Source organism: Bombina bombina, chromosome 10 (genome assembly GCF_027579735.1).
Source record: "Bombina bombina isolate aBomBom1 chromosome 10, aBomBom1.pri, whole genome shotgun sequence".
NCBI classification, from domain to species: domain Eukaryota; kingdom Metazoa; phylum Chordata; class Amphibia; order Anura; family Bombinatoridae; genus Bombina; species Bombina bombina.
Genome location: NC_069508.1, coordinates 204,164,993 through 204,184,667, shown reverse-complemented (window position 1 = coordinate 204,184,667; position 19,675 = coordinate 204,164,993). Strand labels below are relative to the sequence as shown.

General features: G+C 38.1%; 1 protein-coding gene across 1 annotated transcript in view; it reads left to right on the top strand.

The window, feature by feature from the left end:
• The window catches only part of TM2D1 (TM2 domain containing 1), a 266,966-nt gene extending 247,555 nt beyond the window's left edge, over nt 1-19,411 (top strand). Inside the window, exon 6 of the mRNA XM_053693645.1 lies at nt 19,342-19,411. Within this exon, the coding sequence (XP_053549620.1) occupies nt 19,342-19,371 (30 nt within the window). The 3' untranslated portion in view covers nt 19,372-19,411. The remainder of the gene's footprint in view (nt 1-19,341) is intronic.
• Nucleotides 19,412-19,675: the final 264 nt, after the last annotated feature.

The window sequence follows — 19,675 nt, the reverse complement described above, 5'->3', positions numbered from 1 at the left end:
CAAGTGCTCCAATGCTGCATTCACAGCTTCTTAAATGGAGCCCAATTTTAAAGGGATGTTAAACCCAAATGTTTTTCTTTCATGATTCAGATAGAGCATTGCACCAATCAGCAAGTGCTGCCCAGGGTGCTGAACCAAACATTGCCCAGCTCCTAAGCTTACATTCCTGCTTTTCAAATAAAGAGAATGAAAAAAAAATAATAGGAGTAAATTAGAACAGTGTTTAAAATTGCTGCTTTTCTTCACATAAATAATAATGATACATTATAGTGATACAAATTGCATGAGTACAGTGTCCCTTTAATAGGAATGAGTTAGCACAAAATGATAGGCTTTGCTTTTTGTCTCTGCATATTAATAGAGACATCAATATCCATAGCAGAGTGTTAAATCAAACCTCTCTGGGATTTAGACTGTTAAAACAATTACCAATAATGTTATTAGGAAATGTATTTTAGTATTTTTAAATTGGCGCATTGAAATGTATTTACATATTGTAACTTACCCTGATGAACACATTGGCATCTAGTTATCAAGCCGTCAACCTCAAATACGCTGGAATTCCGCAGCGTATTTGTGGCAAGGCTGATTCGCCTAAGTTATCTAGCCCTACACAACAGCAAAAGTAGAATATAGTGGCATAAGCTTCGATCCGCCGGACTCAGTCTGACACAGATCGATTCTTACGTCACTCTAGATGTTCCGAACGCAAGTTCGGCACAATCTGACTACTTTTGGGAGTTATCAAAAAACTAGCAGGTACGCTCGGCACTTTTCCGGCCCAGCGTACCTGGTTTTCAATCCGCAGCCCTGTGGGCGGCGGATCCCATAGGAATCAATGGGAGTCTGACCATAGCGAAAGCTCATGTTCGCTGCTGCCTGACATCCCATTGATTCCTATGGGAAGTGTGTACACCTAACACCCTAACATGTCCCCGAGTCTAAAAACCCCTAATCTGTCCCCCCCTACACCGCCGCCACCTATATAATACTTATTAACCCCTAAACCGCCGCTCCCGGACCCCGCCGCCACTCTAATTAAATGTTTATCCCCTAAACTGCCGCTCCCGGACCCAGCTGCAACTAAATAAAATGTATAACCCCTAATCTGCCCCCCTACACCGCCACCACCTATATTAAACATGGTAACCCCTAAACCGCCGCTCCCGGACCCCGCCGCAACTATAATAAATATGTTAACCCCTAAACCGCCGCTCCCGGACCCCGCCGCAACTATAATAAATATTTTAACCCCTAAACCACCGCTCCCGGACCCCGCCGCAACTATAATAAATATGTTAACCCCTAAACTGCCACTCCAGGACCCTGCCGCCACCTACATAATACCTAATAACCCCTATCCTGCCCCCCTACACCGCCGCCACCTATAATAAATTTATTAACCCCTATCCTGCCCCCCCTACACCGCCGCCACTATAATAAAATTATTAACCCCTAAACCTAAGTCTAATCCTAACCCTAACACCCCCCTAACCCCTACATCTAAATAAATATTATTCTTATTAACTAAATTAATCCTATTTAAAACTAAATACTTACCTTTAAAATAAACCCTAATATAGCTACAATCTAACTAATAATTATATTGTAGCTATTTTAGGATTTATTTTTATTTTACAGGCAAATTTCAATTTATTTTAACTAGGTACAATAGCTATTAAATAGTTATTAACTATTTAATAGCTACCTAGTTAAAATAAAGACAAATTTACCTGTAAAATAAAAACTAACCTAAGTTACAATTACACTACACTATCATTAACTAAATTATTCCTATTTAAAGCTAAATACTTACCTGTAAAATAAACCCTAAGATAGCTACAATGTAATTAATAATTACATTGTAGCTATTTTAGTATTTATATTTATTTTACAGGTAACTTTGTATCTATTTTAACTAGGTAGAATAGTTATTAAATAGTTATTAACTATTTAATAACTACCTAGCTAAAAGAAATACAAAACTACCTGTAAAATAAATCCTAACCTAAGTTACAATTAAACATAACACTACACTATCATTAAATAAATTAAATTAATTAACTACAAATACCTACAATTAAATACAATTAAATAAACTAAAGTACAAAAAATAAAAAAAACTAAGTTACAAAAAATAAAAAAACTAAGTTACAAAAATAAAAAATATTACAAGATTTTTAAGCTAATTACACCTAATCTAAGCCCCCTAATAAAATAACCAATGCCCTACCCTATTCTAAATTACAAAAGTTAACAGCTCTATTACCAGCCCTTAAAAGGGCCTTTTGCGGGGCATGCCCCAAAGTAATCAGCTCTTTTGCATGTAAAAAAAAAATACATCCCCCCAACATTAAAACCCACCACCCACATACCCCTACTCTAACCCACCCAAACCCACCTTAAAAAAACCTAACACTAACCCCCTGAAGATCTCCCTACCTTGAGTTGTCTTCAGCCAGCCGACCACCGATGGAACAGAAGAGGAGATCCGCAGCGGCCAAAGTCATCATCCAAGGGGCGCTGAAGAGGTCTTCCATGCGATAGAAGTCTTCATCCATGCAGCGTCTTCAATCTTCATCCATCCGGAGCGGAGCCTTCTTCAAACGAGCCGATGAGGAGCAATCCTCTTCCAACGACGCCTACCCGACGAATGGATATATCCGAGATGGCGTCCCTCGAATTCCGATTGGCTGATAGGATTCTATCAGCCAATCGGAATTAAGGTAGGAAAAAGCTGATAGAATGCAAGCTCAATCTGATTGGCTGATTGGATCAGCCAATAGAATGCAAGCTCAATCTGATTGGCTGATTGGATCAGCCAATCGGATTGAACTTGAATCTGATTGGCAGATTGCATCAGCCAATCAGATTTTTCCTACCTTAATTCCGATTGGCTGATAGAATCCTATCAGCCAATCTGAATTCGAGGGACGCCATCTTGGATTACATCACTTAAAGGAATATCCATTTGTCGGGTAGGCGTAGTTGGAAGAGGATGGCTCCGCGTCAGCTCGTTTGAAGAAGGCTCCGCTCCGGATATATGAAGATTGAAGACGCCGCATGGATGAAGACTTCTATCGGATTGAAGACCTCTTCAGCGCCCCTTGGATGATGACTTCGGCCGCTGCGGATCTCCTCTTCTGTTCCATCGGTGGCCGGCTGGCTGAAGACAACTCAAGGTAGGGAGATCTTCAGGGGGTTAGTGTTAGTTTTTTTAAGGGGGGTTTGGGTAGGTTAGACTAGGGGTATGTGGGTGGTGGGTTTTAATGTTGGGGGGGGTTGTATTTTTTTACATGCAAAAGAGCTGATTACTTTGGGGCGTTCCCCGCAAAAGGCCCTTTTAAGGGCTGGTAATAGAGCTGTTAACTTTTGTAATTTAGAATAGGGTAGGGCATTTTTTATTTTGGGGGGCTTTGTTATTTTATTAGGGGGCTTAGATTACTTGTAATTAGCTAAAAAAAATCTTGTTATATTTTTTTATTTTTGTAACTTAGTTTTTTTTATTTTTTGTAACTTAGTTTTTTTTATTTTTTGTACTTTAGTTTATTTAATTGTATTTAATTGTAGGTATTTGTAGTTAATTAATTTAATTTATTTAATGATAGTTTAGTGTTAGGTTTAATTGTAACTTTGGTTAGGATTTATTTTACAGGTAATTTTGTATTTCTTTTAGCTAGGTAGTTATTAAATAGTTAATAACTATTTAATAACTATTCTACCTAGATAAAATAGATACAAAGTTACCTGTAAAATAAATATAAATCCTAAAATAGCTACAATGTAATTATTAATTACATTGTAGCTATCTTAGGGTTTATTTTACAGGTAAGTATTTAGTTAATGATAGTGTAGTGTTAGGTGTAATTGTAACTTAGGTTAGTTTTTATTTACAGGTAAATTTGTCTTTATTTTAACTAGGTAGCTATTAAATAGTTAATAACTATTTAATAGCTATTGTACCTAGTTAAAATAAATTGAAATTTGCCTGTAAAATAAAAATAAATCCTAAAATAGCTACAATATAATTATTAGTTAGATTGTAGCTATATTAGGGTTTATTTTAAAGGTAAGTATTTAGTTGTAACTAGGAATAATTTAGTTAATAATAGTAATTTTATTTAGATTTATTTAATTAATATTTAAGTTAGGGGGCTGTTAGGGTTAGGGTTAGACTTAGTTTTAGGGATTAATAATTTTATTATAGGTTGCGGCAGTATAGGGGGACAGGATAGGGGTTAATTAATTTAATATAGGTGGCGGCGGTGTAGGGGGGCAGATTAGGGGTTAATAAGTTTAATATAGGTGGCGGCGGGGTCCGGGAGCGGCGGTTTAGGGGTTAAACAATTTATTTAGTTGCGGCAAGGTCCTGGATCCGCAGGATAGGGGTTAATAAATTTATTATGGGTGGCGGCGGTATAGGGGGGGCAGGATAGGGGTTAATAGGTATAATGTAGGTGGCGACGGGGTCAGGGAGCAGCGGTTTAGGGGTTAATAACTTTATTGAGTTGCGGGGGGCTCCGGGGGCGCCGGTATAGGGGGTAGAACAGTATAGTATAGTGTGAGTGCTTAGTGACAGGGGTATTAATAAAGCTGTAGAAAAGCCGAAGAGCAGCGAGATCGATGTGTGATAACTATCACAGTCCGCTGCTCATCACCCCGTACTTGGTGCGCGGCTTTTAGACAGCTTTTTTAATAACTTTGGCGAGCGTATTCAGGTCCACGGTGGCGATGTGAGGCGAGCTTAGGCGGGCGTATTGGGACCGGCGATGGCAGGTATGTACGGAGCTTGATAACTAGAGGACATTGTCTCTCTCTAGTCATTCTTAAAATCTCTCATTTCTAAAAAAAAAAAAAAGTGTGTGCTTTATGTTTCTCAGGTAGTTTATTATCTATTTAAAGAAAAACAATATTGACAAATATATTTTGTAAAGGAATATCCAGCTGATGATAATATGCTGAATCTCTAACTATGGGTCTCCTAACCTTAAAGGGATATGAAACCCCCAAATTTTCCTTTATGATTGCAGCAATTTTAAGCAACTTTCTAATTTACTCCTATTATCAATTTTTCTTCGTTCTCTTGGTATGCTTTTTTGGAAGAGCAGCAATGCACTACTGGCTTCTAACTGAACAAATGGGTGAGCCAATGACAATCAGTATATATATATGCAGCCACCAATCAGCAGCTAGAACCTAGGTTCTCTGCTGCTCCTGAGCTTGCCTAGATAATATTTTCAGTGAAGGATAACAGGAGAAGGAAGCAAATAAAATAATAGAAGTAAATTGGAAAGTTGTTTAAAATTGTATTCTCTATCTGAATCACAAAATAAATATTTTGAGTTTCATGTCCCTTTAAAAAGCAATATTCTTGGTTATTTATCTTGAAACTGGATTTTACCAGAGCTTTACAAGTTTTACGTTTCCTTCATTACAGCTCGTATCTGCATCCTGAGGTTATCTACCAACCTGTGAGACATGACTATCTCATAAGAAGAGTCTTTTGCTCTATGTGGTTTCATAAACATTATATTTATAGCTTATTCAACAACATTCGAACATCGCATATATTCAAATCTCACAATTAAATCTTAGCTTAACTCCCACAAATTTAATGGAATTTTCAAGAAAAATTAATTTACTATTTAAGCCAAAATAATCTTATGTACTTCAATTAAACTACCACAGATTTTAACACTATGGCCTCTAGTTATCAACGTGTCTACTTACCTGTCTTCGCTGGCCCAATATGCCCGCCTAAGCTCGCCTACCATCGCCGCCGCGGACCTGAAAAATGTCGCCAAAGTTATCAATAAAGCTGTCAAAAAGCCGCGCACCAAGTACGGGGCGATGAGCAGCGGACTGTGATAGTCATCACTCATCCGATCTCGCTGCTCTTTGGCTTTTTGACAGCTTTATTGACAAGCTGTCACTAAGCACCCACACTAACTATACTGTTCTACCCCCTATACTGGCGCCCCCGGAGCCCCCCGCAACTAAATAAAGTTATAAACCCCTAAACCGCCGCTCCTAGACCCCGCCGCAACTATAATAAATGTATTAACCCCTAAATCGCCGCTCCCGGGCCCCGCCGCTACCTACATAATACCTATTAACCCCTATCCTGCCCCCCCTATACCGCCGCCACCTATAATAAATTTATTAACCCCGATCCTGCGGATCCCGGACCTCGCCGCAACTAAATAAATAGTTTAACCCCTAAACCGTCACTCCCGGACCCTGCTGCAACCTATATTATACTTATTAACCCCTAATCTGCCCCCCCTACACCGTCGCCACCTATAATAAATTTATTAACCCCTATCCTGCCCCCCTACACCGCCGCCACTGTAATAAAATTATTAACCCCGAAACCTAAGTCTAACACTAACCCTAACACCCCCCTAACTTAAATATTAATTAAATAAATCTAAATAATATTTCTCTTATTAACTAAATTAATCCTATTTAAAACTAAATACTTACCTTTAAAATAAGCCCTAATATAGCTACAATATAAATAATAATTATATTGTAGCTATCTTAAGACTAAACATGGGTATAATATTAAATCTTATAATATATATATATATTTCCTACTGATAATGTCTTAAGAGATGTACTTAAAGGGCCATTAAACACTTTGAGATGGTAATATAAATTGATACATTTTATATAATAAAACAACTCTGCAATATACTTTCATTATTTATTTTGCCCTCTTTGCCTGTAATTCCATTCTGAAATTGTGAGCTTTTCAGTTCCTGTTAGAAATGGAAGTGCAGAACACTGTTAAATCCAGCACAACCATTGGCTGCACACTCTAGTGACCTATTTATAACTGACTCTAATTGGCCACAGCAGAGAAGGTAACACAAGTTACAACATGGCAGCTCCCAGTGTTTTATAGACACTAAAACTTTACACTTATTTTGTCACTTTTTAAACAACTAATGAAACTTTTAAAAATACATCTACATGTTACTCATGGACTAATCTTTTCTTTGAATGCATCATTCTATCTAGCATGCATTTAGGGCGCTATCCGATATGCAGCGTAGTTTGCGGCGCAAGCGAGGGAACCCCCACCGCCCGCAGTTTCAGCTCGCAACTCGAGCTATCCCATATACGGCACCGTCAGATGCTAAAGTGCCGTAAGTTGGATAAACCAGCGATGTCCAGAAATCTGCGTAAGTACAAATTTCTGGAGTCGCCAGTGACTTACGGCACTTTAGAAACTGCCGGCGCCTACAAAACCTGACTAAAGTATGAAATCACCCACACTGTCTAACACGCCTCCCAAACATAGCCCGACACATCTAACCCTCTATCCGCTATCCCCCCTCACTATCCTAACAATAAAAAAAGTTATTAACCCCTAAACCGCCGCTCCCAGACCCCGCCGCCACCTAATAAAGTTATTAACCCCTAAACCGCCGCTCCCGGATCCCGCCGCCACCAAATAAAGTTATTAACCCCTAAACCGCCGCTCCCGGACCCTGCCGCCAGCTATATTAAATCTATAACCCCCTAATGTGAGCCCCTACCCCGCCGCCATCTATTTTAAAATTATTAACCCCTAATTTAATCCCCCTACACTGCCGCCACCTATATTAAATTATTTAACCCCTAATCTAATCCCCCTACCCCGCCGCCACCTATATTAAATTATTTAACCCCTAATCTAATCCCCCTACCTCGCCGCCACCTATATTAAATTATTTAACCCCTAATCTAATCCCCCTACCCCGCCGCCAGCTATATTCAATTATTTAACCCCTAAAATACTAAAATATCCCTACCACTAAACCTAAGTCTAACCCTACAAATAGCCCTGAAAAGAGCTTTTTGCGTGGCATTACCCCAAAGTAAACTGCTCTATTGCCAGCCCTTAAAAGGGCTTTTGGCGGGGCTTTGTCACAAAGTAAACTGCTCTTTTGCATCTAATCTAAATCCCCCTACACCGCCGCCGCCTATATTAAACACATGAACCCCTAATCTAATCCCCCTACACCGCCGCCACCTATAATAAACACATTAACCCCTAATCTAATCCCCCTACACCGCCGCCAGCTATATTAACTATATAAACCCTAATTATATTAGGGTTAATATAGTTAATATAGTTATTATATTATATATATTAACTATATTAACCCTAATTATATTAGGGTTAATATAGTTAATATCGTTATTATATTATATATATATATATATATTAAGTATAATAACCCTATCTAACTCTAACATCCCTAACTAAACTCTTATTAAAATAAATCTAATATTAATATTATTAATTAAAATATTCCTATTTAAATCTAAATACTTACCTATAAAATAAACCCTAAGATAGCTACAATGTAATTAATAATTAGCTATCTTAGGCCTAGATTTAGAGTTGGGCGGTAGCCGTCAAAACCAGCGCTAGAGGCTCCTAATGCTGGTTTTGGGCTACCGCCGGTATTTCGAGCCAGTCATTAAAGGGTCTAACGCTCACTTTCCAGCCGCGACTTTTCCATACCGCAGATCCCCTTACGTCATTTGCGTATCCTATCTTTTCAATGGGATCTTTCTAACGCCGGTATTTAGAGTCGTGGCTGAAGTGAGCGTTAGAAATCTAACGACAAAACTCCAGCCGCAGAAAAAAGGCAGTAGTTAAGAGCTTTCTGGGCTAACGCCGGTTTATAAAGCTCTTAACTACTGTGCTCTAAAGTACACTAACACCCATAAACTACCTATGTACCCCTAAACCGAGGTCCCCCCACATCGCCACCACTCAATTAAAATTTTTTAACCCCTAATCTGCCGACCGTCACCTACGTTATACTTATGTACCCCTAATCTGCTGCCCCTAACACCGCCGACCCCTATATTATATTTATTAACCCCTAACCTGCCCCCCACAACGTCGCCGCCAGCTACCTACAATAATTAACCCCTAATCTGCCGACCACAAAGCGCCACCACCTACGTTATCCTTATGTACCCCTAATCTGCTGCCCCTAACACCGCCGACCCCTATATTATATTTATTAACCCCTAATCTGCCCCCCTCAACGTCGCCTCCACCTGCCTACACTTATTAACCCCTAATCTGCCGAGCGGACCGCACCGCTACTATAATAAAGTTATTAACCCCTAATCTGCCTCACTCCCGCCTCAATAAACCTATAATAAATAATATTAACCCCTAATCTGCCCTCCCTAACATCGCCGACACCTAACTTCAATTATTAACCCCTAGTCTGCCGACCGATTCTAGCCGCTACTGTAATAAATGGATTAACCCCTAAAGCTAAGTCTAACCCTAACACTAACACCCCCCTAAATTAAATATAATTTAAATCTAACTAAATAAATTAACTCTTATTAAATAAATTATTCCTATTTAAAGCTAAATACTTACCTGTAAAGTAAACCCTTATATAGCTACAATATAAATTATAATTATATTATAGCTATTTTAGGATTTATATTTATTTTACAGGTAACTTTGTATTTATTTTAACCAGGTACAATAGCTATTAAATAGTTAAGAACTATTTAATAGCTAAAATAGTTAAAATAATTACAAAATTACCTGTAAAATAAATCCTAACCTAAGTTACAATTAAACCTAACACTACACTATCAATAAATTAATGAAATAAAATACCTACAATTACCTACAATTAAACCTAACACTACACTATCAATACATTAATTAAATACAATATCTACAAATAAATACAATGAAATAAACTAACTAAAGTACAAAAAATAAAAAAGAACTAAGTTACAAAAAATAAAAAATATTTAGAAAAATATTACAACAATTTTAAACTAATTACACCTACTCTAAGCCCCCTAATAAAATAACAAAGCCCCCCAAAATAAAAAAATGCCCTACCCTATTCTAAATTAAAAAAGTTCAAAGCTCTTTTACCTTACCAGCCCTGAACAGGGCCCTTTGCGGGGCATGCCCCAAAGAATTCAGCTCTTTTGCCTGTAAAAAAAACACATACAATACCCCCCCCAACATTACAACCCACCACCCACATACCCCTAATCTAACCCAAACCCCCCTTAAATAAACCTAACACTAAGCCCCTGAAGATCTTCCTACCTTATCTTCATCATACCAGGTTCACCGATCCGTCCTCGGAAGTCTTGATCCAAGCCTCGGAAGTGTTGATCCAAGCCCAAGCGGGGGGCTGAAGAGTGACGTCCATCCTCGGGCTGAAGTCTGGATCCAAGCGGCGGCTGAAGAACTCCATCCATGGGCTGAAGTCGGAAGTCCATCATCGGGATGAAGTCTTCTATCAAGCCGCATCTTCAATCTTCTTTCTTCTGGAGCGGAGCCATCTTCTTTCCAACCAACGCGGATCCAACCTCTTCAACCGACGCCTACTCGCCGAATGAAGGTTCCTTTAAATGACATTATCCAAGATGGCGTCCCTCGAATTCCGATTGGCTGATAGGATTCTATCAGCCAATCGGAATTAAGGTAGGAATATTCTGATTGGCTGATGGAATCAGCCAATCAGAATCAAGTTCAATCCGATTGGCTGATCCAATCAGCCAATCAGATTGAGCTCGCATTCTATTGGCTGTTCCGATCAGCCAATAGAATGTGAGCTCAATCTGATTGGCTGATTGGATCAGCCAATCGGATTGAACTTGATTCTGATTGGCTGATTCCATCAGCCAATCAGAATATTCCTACCTTAATTCCGATTGGCTGATAGAATCCTATCAGCCAATCGGAATTCGAGGGACGCCATCTTGGATGACGTCATTTAAAGGAACCGTCATTCGGCGAGTAGATGTCAGTTGAAGAGGTTGGATCCGCGTCGGTTGGAAAGAAGATGGCTCCGCTCCGCTCCAGAAGAAAGAAGATTGAAGATGCGGCTTTATAGAAGACTTCATCCCGATGATGGACTTCCGACTTCAGCCCATGGATGGAGTTCTTCAGCCGCCGCTTGGATCCAGACTTCAGCCCGAGGATGGACGTCACTCTTCAGCCCCCCGCTTGGGCTTGGATCAACACTTCCGAGGCTTGGATCAAGACTTCCGAGGATGGATCGGTGAACCTGGTATGGTGAAGATAAGGTAGCAAGATCTTCAGGGGCTTAGTGTTAGGTTTATTTAAGGGGGGTTTGGGTTAGATTAGGGGTATGTGGGTGGTGGGTTGTAATGTTGGGGGGGGTATTGTATGTGTTTTTTTTACAGGCAAAAGAGCTGAATTCTTTGGGGCATGCCCCGCAAAGGGCCCTGTTCAGGGCTGGTAAGGTAAAAGAGCTTTGAACTTTTTTAATTTAGAATAGGGTAGGGCATTTTTTTATTTTGGGGGGCTTTGTAATTTTATTAGGGGGCTTAGAGTAGGTGTCATTAGTTTAAAATTGTTGTAATATTTTTCTAATGTTTGTAAATATTTTTTTATTTTTTGTAACTTAGTTCTTTTTTATTTTTTGTACTTTAGTTAGTTTATTTCATTGTATTTATTTGTAGATATTGTATTTCATTAATTTATTGATAGTGTAGTGTTAGGTTTAATTATAGATGATTGTAGGTATTTTATTTAATTAATTTATTGATCGTGTAGTGTTAGGTTTAATTGTAACTTAGGTTAGGATTTATTTTACAGGTAATTTTGTAATTATTTTAACTATTTTAGCTATTAAATAGTTCTTAACTATTTAATAGCTATTGTACCTGGTTAAAATAAATACAAAGTTACCTGTAAAATAAATATAAATCCTAAAATAGCTATAATATAATTATAATTTATATTGTAGCTATATTAGGGTTTATTTTACAGGTAAGTATTTAGATTTAAATAGGAATAATTTATTTAATAAGAGTGCATTTATTTCGTTAGATTTAAATTATATTTAATTTAGGGGGGTGTTAGTGTTAGGGTTAGACTTAGCTTTAGGGGTTAATCCATTTATTACAGTAGCGGCGAGATTCGGTCGGCAGATTAGGGGTTAATAATTGAAGTTAGGTGTCGGCGATGTTAGGGAGGGCAGATTAGGGGTTAATACTATTTATTATAGGGTTATTGAGGTGGGAGTGAGGCGGATTAGGGGTTAATAACTTTATTATAGTAGTGGTGCGGTCCGCTCGGCAGATTAGGGGTTAATAAGTGTAGGCAGGTGGAGGCGACGTTGAGGGGGGCAGATTAGGGGTTAATAAATATAATATAGGGGTCGGCGGTGTTAGGGGCAGCAGATTAGGGGTACATAAGGATAACGTAGGTGGCGGCGCTTTGCGGTTGGCAGATTAGGGTTTAATTATTGTAGGTAGCTGGCGGCGACGTTGTGGGGGGCAGATTAGGGGTTAATTAATATAATATAGGGGTCGGCGGTGTTAGGGGCAGCAGGTTAGGGGTACATAGGGATAATGTAAGTAGCGGCGGTTTACGGAGCGGCAGATTAGGGGTTAAAAAAATATGCAGTTGTCAGCGATAGCGGGGGCGGCAGATTAGGGGTTAATAAGTGTAAGGTTAGGGGTGTGTAGACTCGGGGTACATGTTAGGGTGTTAGGTGCAGACGTAGGAAGTGTTTCCCCATAGAAAACAATGGGGCTGCGTTAGGAGCTGAACGCGGCTTTTTTGCAGATGTTAGGTTTTTTTTCAGCTCAAACAGCCCCATTGTTTTCTATGGGGGAATCGTGCACGAGCACGTTTTTTAAGCTGGCCGCGTCCGTAAGCACCGCTGGTATCGAGAGTTGCAGTGGCGTTAAATTATGCTCTACGCTCCCTTTTTGGAGCCTAACGCACTGAAAACCCAGCCATTCTGTGAACTCTAAATACCAGCGGTATTTAAAAGGTGCGGCCAGAAAAAAGCACGCATAGCTAACGCACCCCTTTGGCCGCAAAACTCTAAATCTAGGAGTTAGGGTTTATATTTATTTTACAGGTAACTTGGTATTTATTTTAACTAGGTACAATAGCTATTAAATAGTTAATAACTATTTAATAGCTACCTAGTTAAAATAATTACCAATTTACCTGTAAAATAAATCCTAACCTAAGTTACAAATACACCTACACTATCAATAAATTAAATAAACTACAAATATCTAAACTAAAATACAATTAAATAAACTAAACTAAATTACAAAAAACAAACAAACACTAAATTACAAAAATAAAAAAAAGATTACAAGATTTTTAAGCTAATTACACCTATTCTAAGCCCCCTAATAAAATAATAAAGCCCCCCAAAATAAAAAAAAATTCCCTACCCTATTCTAAATTTAAAAAGTTAGCTCTTTTACCTTACCAGCCCTTAAAAGGGCCTTTTGCAGGGCATGCCCCAAAGAAAACTGCTCTTTTGCCTGAAAAAAAAAACACAATACCACCCCCCAACATTACAACCCACCACCCACATACCCCTAATCTAACCCAAACCCCCCTTAAATAAACCTAACACTACCCCCCTGAAGATCTCCCTACCTTATCTTCACCCAGCCGGGCCGAACTCTTCATCCGATCCGGGCGATGTCATCAATCCAGCGGCAGTGAAGTCTTCTTCCATCGGCGATGTCTTCAAGCAAAGCGGCATCTTCAATCTTCTTTCTTCGCTCCTCCGCCGCGGAGCATTCATCCGGCACAACGACTTCCCGACGAATGAGGTTCCTTTAAATGACGTCATCCAAGATGGCGTCCGTCGAATTCCGATTGGCTGATAGGATTCTATCAGCCAATCGGAATTAAGGTAGAAAAATCTGATTGGCTGATTGAATCAGCCAATCAGATTCAAGTTCAATCTGATTGGCTGAACCAATTAGCCAATCGGATTGAACTTGAATCTGATTAGCCAATCGGATTGAACTTGAATCTGATTGGCTGATTCAATCAGCCAGATTTTTCTACCTTAATTCCGATTGGCTGATAGAATCCTATCAGCCAATCGGAATTCGACGAACACCATCTTGGATGACGTCATTTAAAGGTACCTCATTCGTCGGGAAGTCGTCGTGCCGGATGGATGCTCCGCGGCGGAGGAGCGAACAAAGAAGATTGAAGATGCCGCTTTGCTTGAAGACATCGCCGATGGAAGAAGACTTCACTGCCGCTGGATTGATGACATCGCCCGGATCGGATGAACAGTTTGGCCCGGCTGGGTGAAGATAAGGTAGGGAGATCTTCAGGGGGGTAGTGTTAGGCTTATTTAAGGGGGGTTTGGGTTAGATTAGGGTTATGTGGGTGGTGGGTTGTAATGTTGGGGGTGGTATTGTGTTTTTTTTCAGGCAAAAGAGCAGTTTTCTTTGGGGCATGCCCCGCAAAAGGCCCTTTTAAGGGCTGGTAAGGTAAAAGCTAACTTTTTTAATTTAGGGCTGGTAAGGTAAAATAGCTAACTTTTTTAATTTAGAATAGGGTAGGGAATTTTTTTATTTTGGGGGGCTTTATTATTTTATTAGGGGGCTTAGAATAGGTGTAATTAGCTTAAAAATCTTGTAATTATTTTTGTAATTTTTGTAATTTAGTGTTTGTTTTTTTTTGTAATTTAGTTTTTTTAATTGTATTTTAGTTTAGATATTTGTAGTTTATTTAATTTATTGATAGTGTAGGTGTATTTGTAACTTAGGTTAGTATTTATTTTACAGGTAAATTGGTAATTATTTTAACTAGGTCGCTATTAAATAGTTATTAACTATTTAATAGCTATTGTACCTAGTTAAAATAAATACCAACTTACCTGTAAAATAAATATAAACCCTAAAATAGCTACAATGTAATTATTAATTACATTGTAGCTATCTTAGGGTTTATTTTATAGGTAAGTATTTAGATTTAAATAGGAATATTTTCATTAATAATATTAATATTAGATTTATTTTAATAAGAGTTTAGTTAGGGATGTTAGAGTTAGATAGGGTTATTATACTTAATATATATATAATATAATAATGATATTAACTATATTAACCCTAATATAATTAGGGTTAATATAGTTAATATATATAATATAATAACTATATTAACCCTAATATAATTAGGGTTAATATAGTTAATAAAGCTGGCGGCGGTGTAGGGGGATTAGATTAGGGGTTAATGTGTTTTATATAGGTGGCGGCGGTGTAGGGGGATTAGATTAGGGGTTAATGTGTTTAATATAGGTGGCGGCGGTGTAGGGGGATTAGATTAGGGGTTAATACATTTATTATAGGTGGCGGCGGTGTAGGGGGATTTAGATTAGATGCAAAAGAGCAGTTTACTTTGTGACAAAGCCCCGCCAAAAGCCCTTTTAAGGGCTGGCAATAGAGCAGTTTACTTTGGGGTAATGCCACGCAAAAAGCCCTTAAAAGGGCTATTTGTAGGGTTAGACTTAGGTTTAGTGGTAGGGATAGTTTAGTATTTTAGGGGTTAAATAATTTAATATAGCTGGCGGCGGGGTAGGGGGATTAGATTAGGGGTTAAATAATTTAATATAGGTGGCGGCGGGGTAGGGGGATTAGATTAGGGGTTAAATAATTTAATATAGCTGGCAGCGGGGTAGGGGGATTAAATTAGGGGTTAATAATTTTAAAATAGATGGCGGCGGAGTAGGGGCTCACTTTAGGGGGTAGGTAAGGTAGATGGCGGCGGGGTAGGGGCTCACTTTAGGGGGTAGGTAAGGTAGATGGCGGCGGTGTAAGGGGCTCACTTTAGTGGGTAGGTAAGGTAGATGGCGGCGGTGTAAGGGGCTCACTTTAGGGGGTAGTTTAATATAGTTGGGGACGGTGTAGGGGGATCACATTAGGGGGTAGTTAATGTAGGTGGCGGCGGGTTCCGGGAGCGGCGGTTTAGGGGTTAAATATTTTATTAGGGATTGCGGCGGGGGATCGCGGTTGACAAGTAGATAGACATTGCGCATGCGTTTGGTGTTAGGTTTTATTTAGCAGATCGCGGTTGACAGGTAGATAGACATTGCGCATGCGTTAGGTGTTTTGTAGCTAGTTTAGGGAGTTACGGGGCTCCAATACACAGCGTAAGGCTTACTACGGCTGCTTTTTGTGGCGAGGTGAAAATGGAGTAAGATTTCTCCATTTTCGCCATGTAAGTCCTTACGCTGTATATTGGATACCAAACTGCGCTGGTTTGGTATACCTGCCTATGGACCAAAAAACTACGGGCGACAGCAGAAATATACGAGCATAACTTCTAGGTTACGCCGTATATAGGATACCAAACCAGCGCAAAATTCGGCGTCGCCGGCATTTGCGGGCGACGCTGCATATCGGATCGGGCCCCAAGTGTTTAATGTCCTTTTAAGAGTCATATTTCTATTAGGGGACTTGGTAATTTTATACCTAATTATTTTTCAGAAACAAAAAGGTATCAGCGCACATCCATTTTCAAAAGCACAACATATTTTTTGAATTGCTGCAAAAAATTGCCTGCAAATACATCAAGAGACAACTATTCTTTTTAAATCATATTGGGAACTTAGTCACACAATATGGCCATATTGTGTGACTAAGTTCCCAATATTATTTAAAAAGAATAGTTGTCTCTTGATGTATTTGCAGGCAATTTTTTGCAGCAATTCAAAAAATATGTTGTGCTTTTGAAAATATATGTGCGCTGATACCTTTTTGTTTCTGAAAAATAATTAGGTATAAAATTACCAAGTCCCCTAATAGAAATATGACTCTTAAAGGGACATTAAACACTAAATGCATGCTAGATAGAATGATGCATTCAAAGAAAAGATTAGTCCATGAGTAACATGTAGATGTATTTTTTAAAGTTTCATTAGTTGTTTAAAAAGTGACAAAATAAGTGTAAAGTTTTAGTGTCTATAAAACACTGGGAGCTGCCATGTTGTAACTTGTGTTACCTTCTCTGCTGTGGCCAATTAGAGTCAGTTATAAATAGGTCACTAGAGTGTGCAGCCAATGGTTGTGCTGGATTTAACAGTGTTCTGCACTTCCATTTCTAACAGGAACTGAAAAGCTCACAATTTCAGAATGGAATTACAGGCAAAGAGGGCAAAATAAATAATGAAAGTATATTGCAGAGTTGTTTTATTATATAAAATGTATCATTTTATATTACCATCTCAAAGTGTTTAATGGCCCTTTAAGTACATCTCTTAAGACATTATCAGTAGGAAATATATATATACTGTATATATATATATATATATATATATATATATATATATATATATATATATATATATATTTATTTATTAAATGTATTATATATATATATATATATATATACTGTATATATATATATATATATATATATATATATATATATATTATAAGATTTAATATTATACCCATGTTTAGTCTTAAAAATACATACTCAGTTAAATTAAATAAGCCAATATGAAATTGACTCATTTTTTTATTAATACTAGGAAATCATAAGTATATTTGAATGTATTAAATGGACACTTTATAAAAATATATAAGGAAGTATATTTTTCTGTAGTTAAGTATTTTACTAATAAAACTACATTTCCATTCTGTTTGCCCCCAGTGGTTGAGTCAGGTAATGCGGCCAGAGATACTTGATTGGTTGATTAAGTAAACAGGCCTGCAAAATTACCATAGCCAATGAGAGTTATCCAGACTCTCAGAATCGGACATGATTCGCTTTAGTGAATCTTGTCCGCTCATCAGTTAATAAATCTACCCCAAAGTGTCTATTTTGTTGTCAATATTTAGTCGATAACTTATGGTCGGGTGGTTTGTGATTCGTGCATCTTTTCTGATATCTGATCCGATATTTTGCAAACATGAAAATGTTGGTATCGTTTTCATTGTGATCTTCAAAAAAGGTGCATTTGGAGCTAAAAAAACACAATCGACCAGAATGAAGATGACCCATAACGTTTAACTGTATCTGCAAAAAGATCTGCAATAAAATTTAGATTTTGCATATTTAGTATCATCTTATATTACAAGTCATGGTTTTTGAAATGATGGTCCTTCAACCAAAAACAATTATGGCATAAAATTGAATTGTAGCATTTTTATTTATGTCAGTATATATGCCAGTATAGTAATAAAAAAAATATTTACTGATAAAATAATATCATCATAATATAATATATTAAAATATTAAACAAAAAAAATGAATTCTTTTATGGAGTGCTTTAATCATTGTAAAATAGAAAAAAAATATCATCTGTTAGGGGAAGGAAGACACAGCAGATGACTGAAATGTCGTTACTGTTTTAATGTTATTTTTCAATAATACCTTCAGTATTTATGGCCATAAGCTTTTCAATTAATATACAGAGTATATTTTTAATAATTTGCCAAAAATGATGACATGATTTGCATCATATGTAGTTGGAACGTTCATTGAGACCAATACATTCAGAATTGGTTGGCAGGCTGCTTTGCTAATGTGAAACAATATAGCAATTACAATAACAGCTCTTTCAAATGTTTTTTGAGATGGTTCCATATGCCAGTGTGCGTAGGAGCAAGTGCGGAATGGCAAAGAGCCGAACAACGTTCCACACACACACAACTACGTATGGTGGCACACAGATGTACAACAGTAAATAGATGCATTTTGTAAGATATCCAAATGAATAACAAAAAATGGTGACACTGCCAAAAACTATATAAAATTCTATGGAACAAACTGCAAATAAACAACTTACACTCATTTAAGGCTGATGAGTGAGCAGATTTAGGTAAAAAAAATACTTCTTATAAAACTCTTTATTTAAGTTCTTAAAGGACCATTATAGTTACTCTTTAAGAGAATATATTTACATAAATAACATTATTTAAAGGGACAAATAACTGGTCCCTTGGAAACTATATATGCAATGCATTTAAAGGGTCAAAACAATCACAACTAAAATGACTTCTGTTATCAATTTTACTTTGTTCTCTTAGTCTGATACAGGTGGAGGGAAAATCAGAAATATACTGCTTAATTAAAATTCAAAACTAAGTGCTATTTTAGTTATTTTAAAATATTAGTACAGACTTAGCCATGGGTATGTGATATACAGAGAGATGGGAAGATACTTCAGTGGCGTCACTAGGGGGTGAGGATCGCACCCGGGTGACACCACCAAAAAAAATTCTTACTATTTTTTTTATTTTTTTTAAATTCAAAGAAATACAATGTAGAGATGCAAGGTTTTTTTATTAGAGGGGCCAGTAGTTGTGAACATTAGTGGGACTGGGGAAGTTGTAGACACACTTAATTTTTTTGCCCCTTGAGCCCTTGTCGCAATTTCCACAAATAGTTTTTCTGGCTGCTGTTGCTTGTTTGTACTTTGCTCCTCCCCTGCCTAATTTCACTATGAATGTTGTGGGCATGCTGTGGGGCTTGCAAAGTTGCGCTGCTAGCTTAAACCTGCCTGCCCATCTGTGCTCACTGCTTAGGAGTCACTCACTGCTGTGCTGTCTCTCTAAACGGGAACCTGGAAATCGTGAGGAGGATGCCTGGCACCTGACCGCATGACTGTCTGACACTGTCTCTAAAGTGAAGGAGTCATGTATGATGCCCACCAGACCAGTACGGATACGGTACCCTAAGTGCACACTGAAGAGGTAGGAAGGGAGGGCGTACGAGGGTCTGGGGGTGGGCAGAGTGCAGAGATGATTGTCCAGAAGAAGCGGTAGGCACGCAGCACGGGGCTGTGCACTGATAGACTTAGAACAGAGTCAGAGAGCAGAATTTTCATACGGCTAGATCACAAGTTTGGCGTTTGGGTAA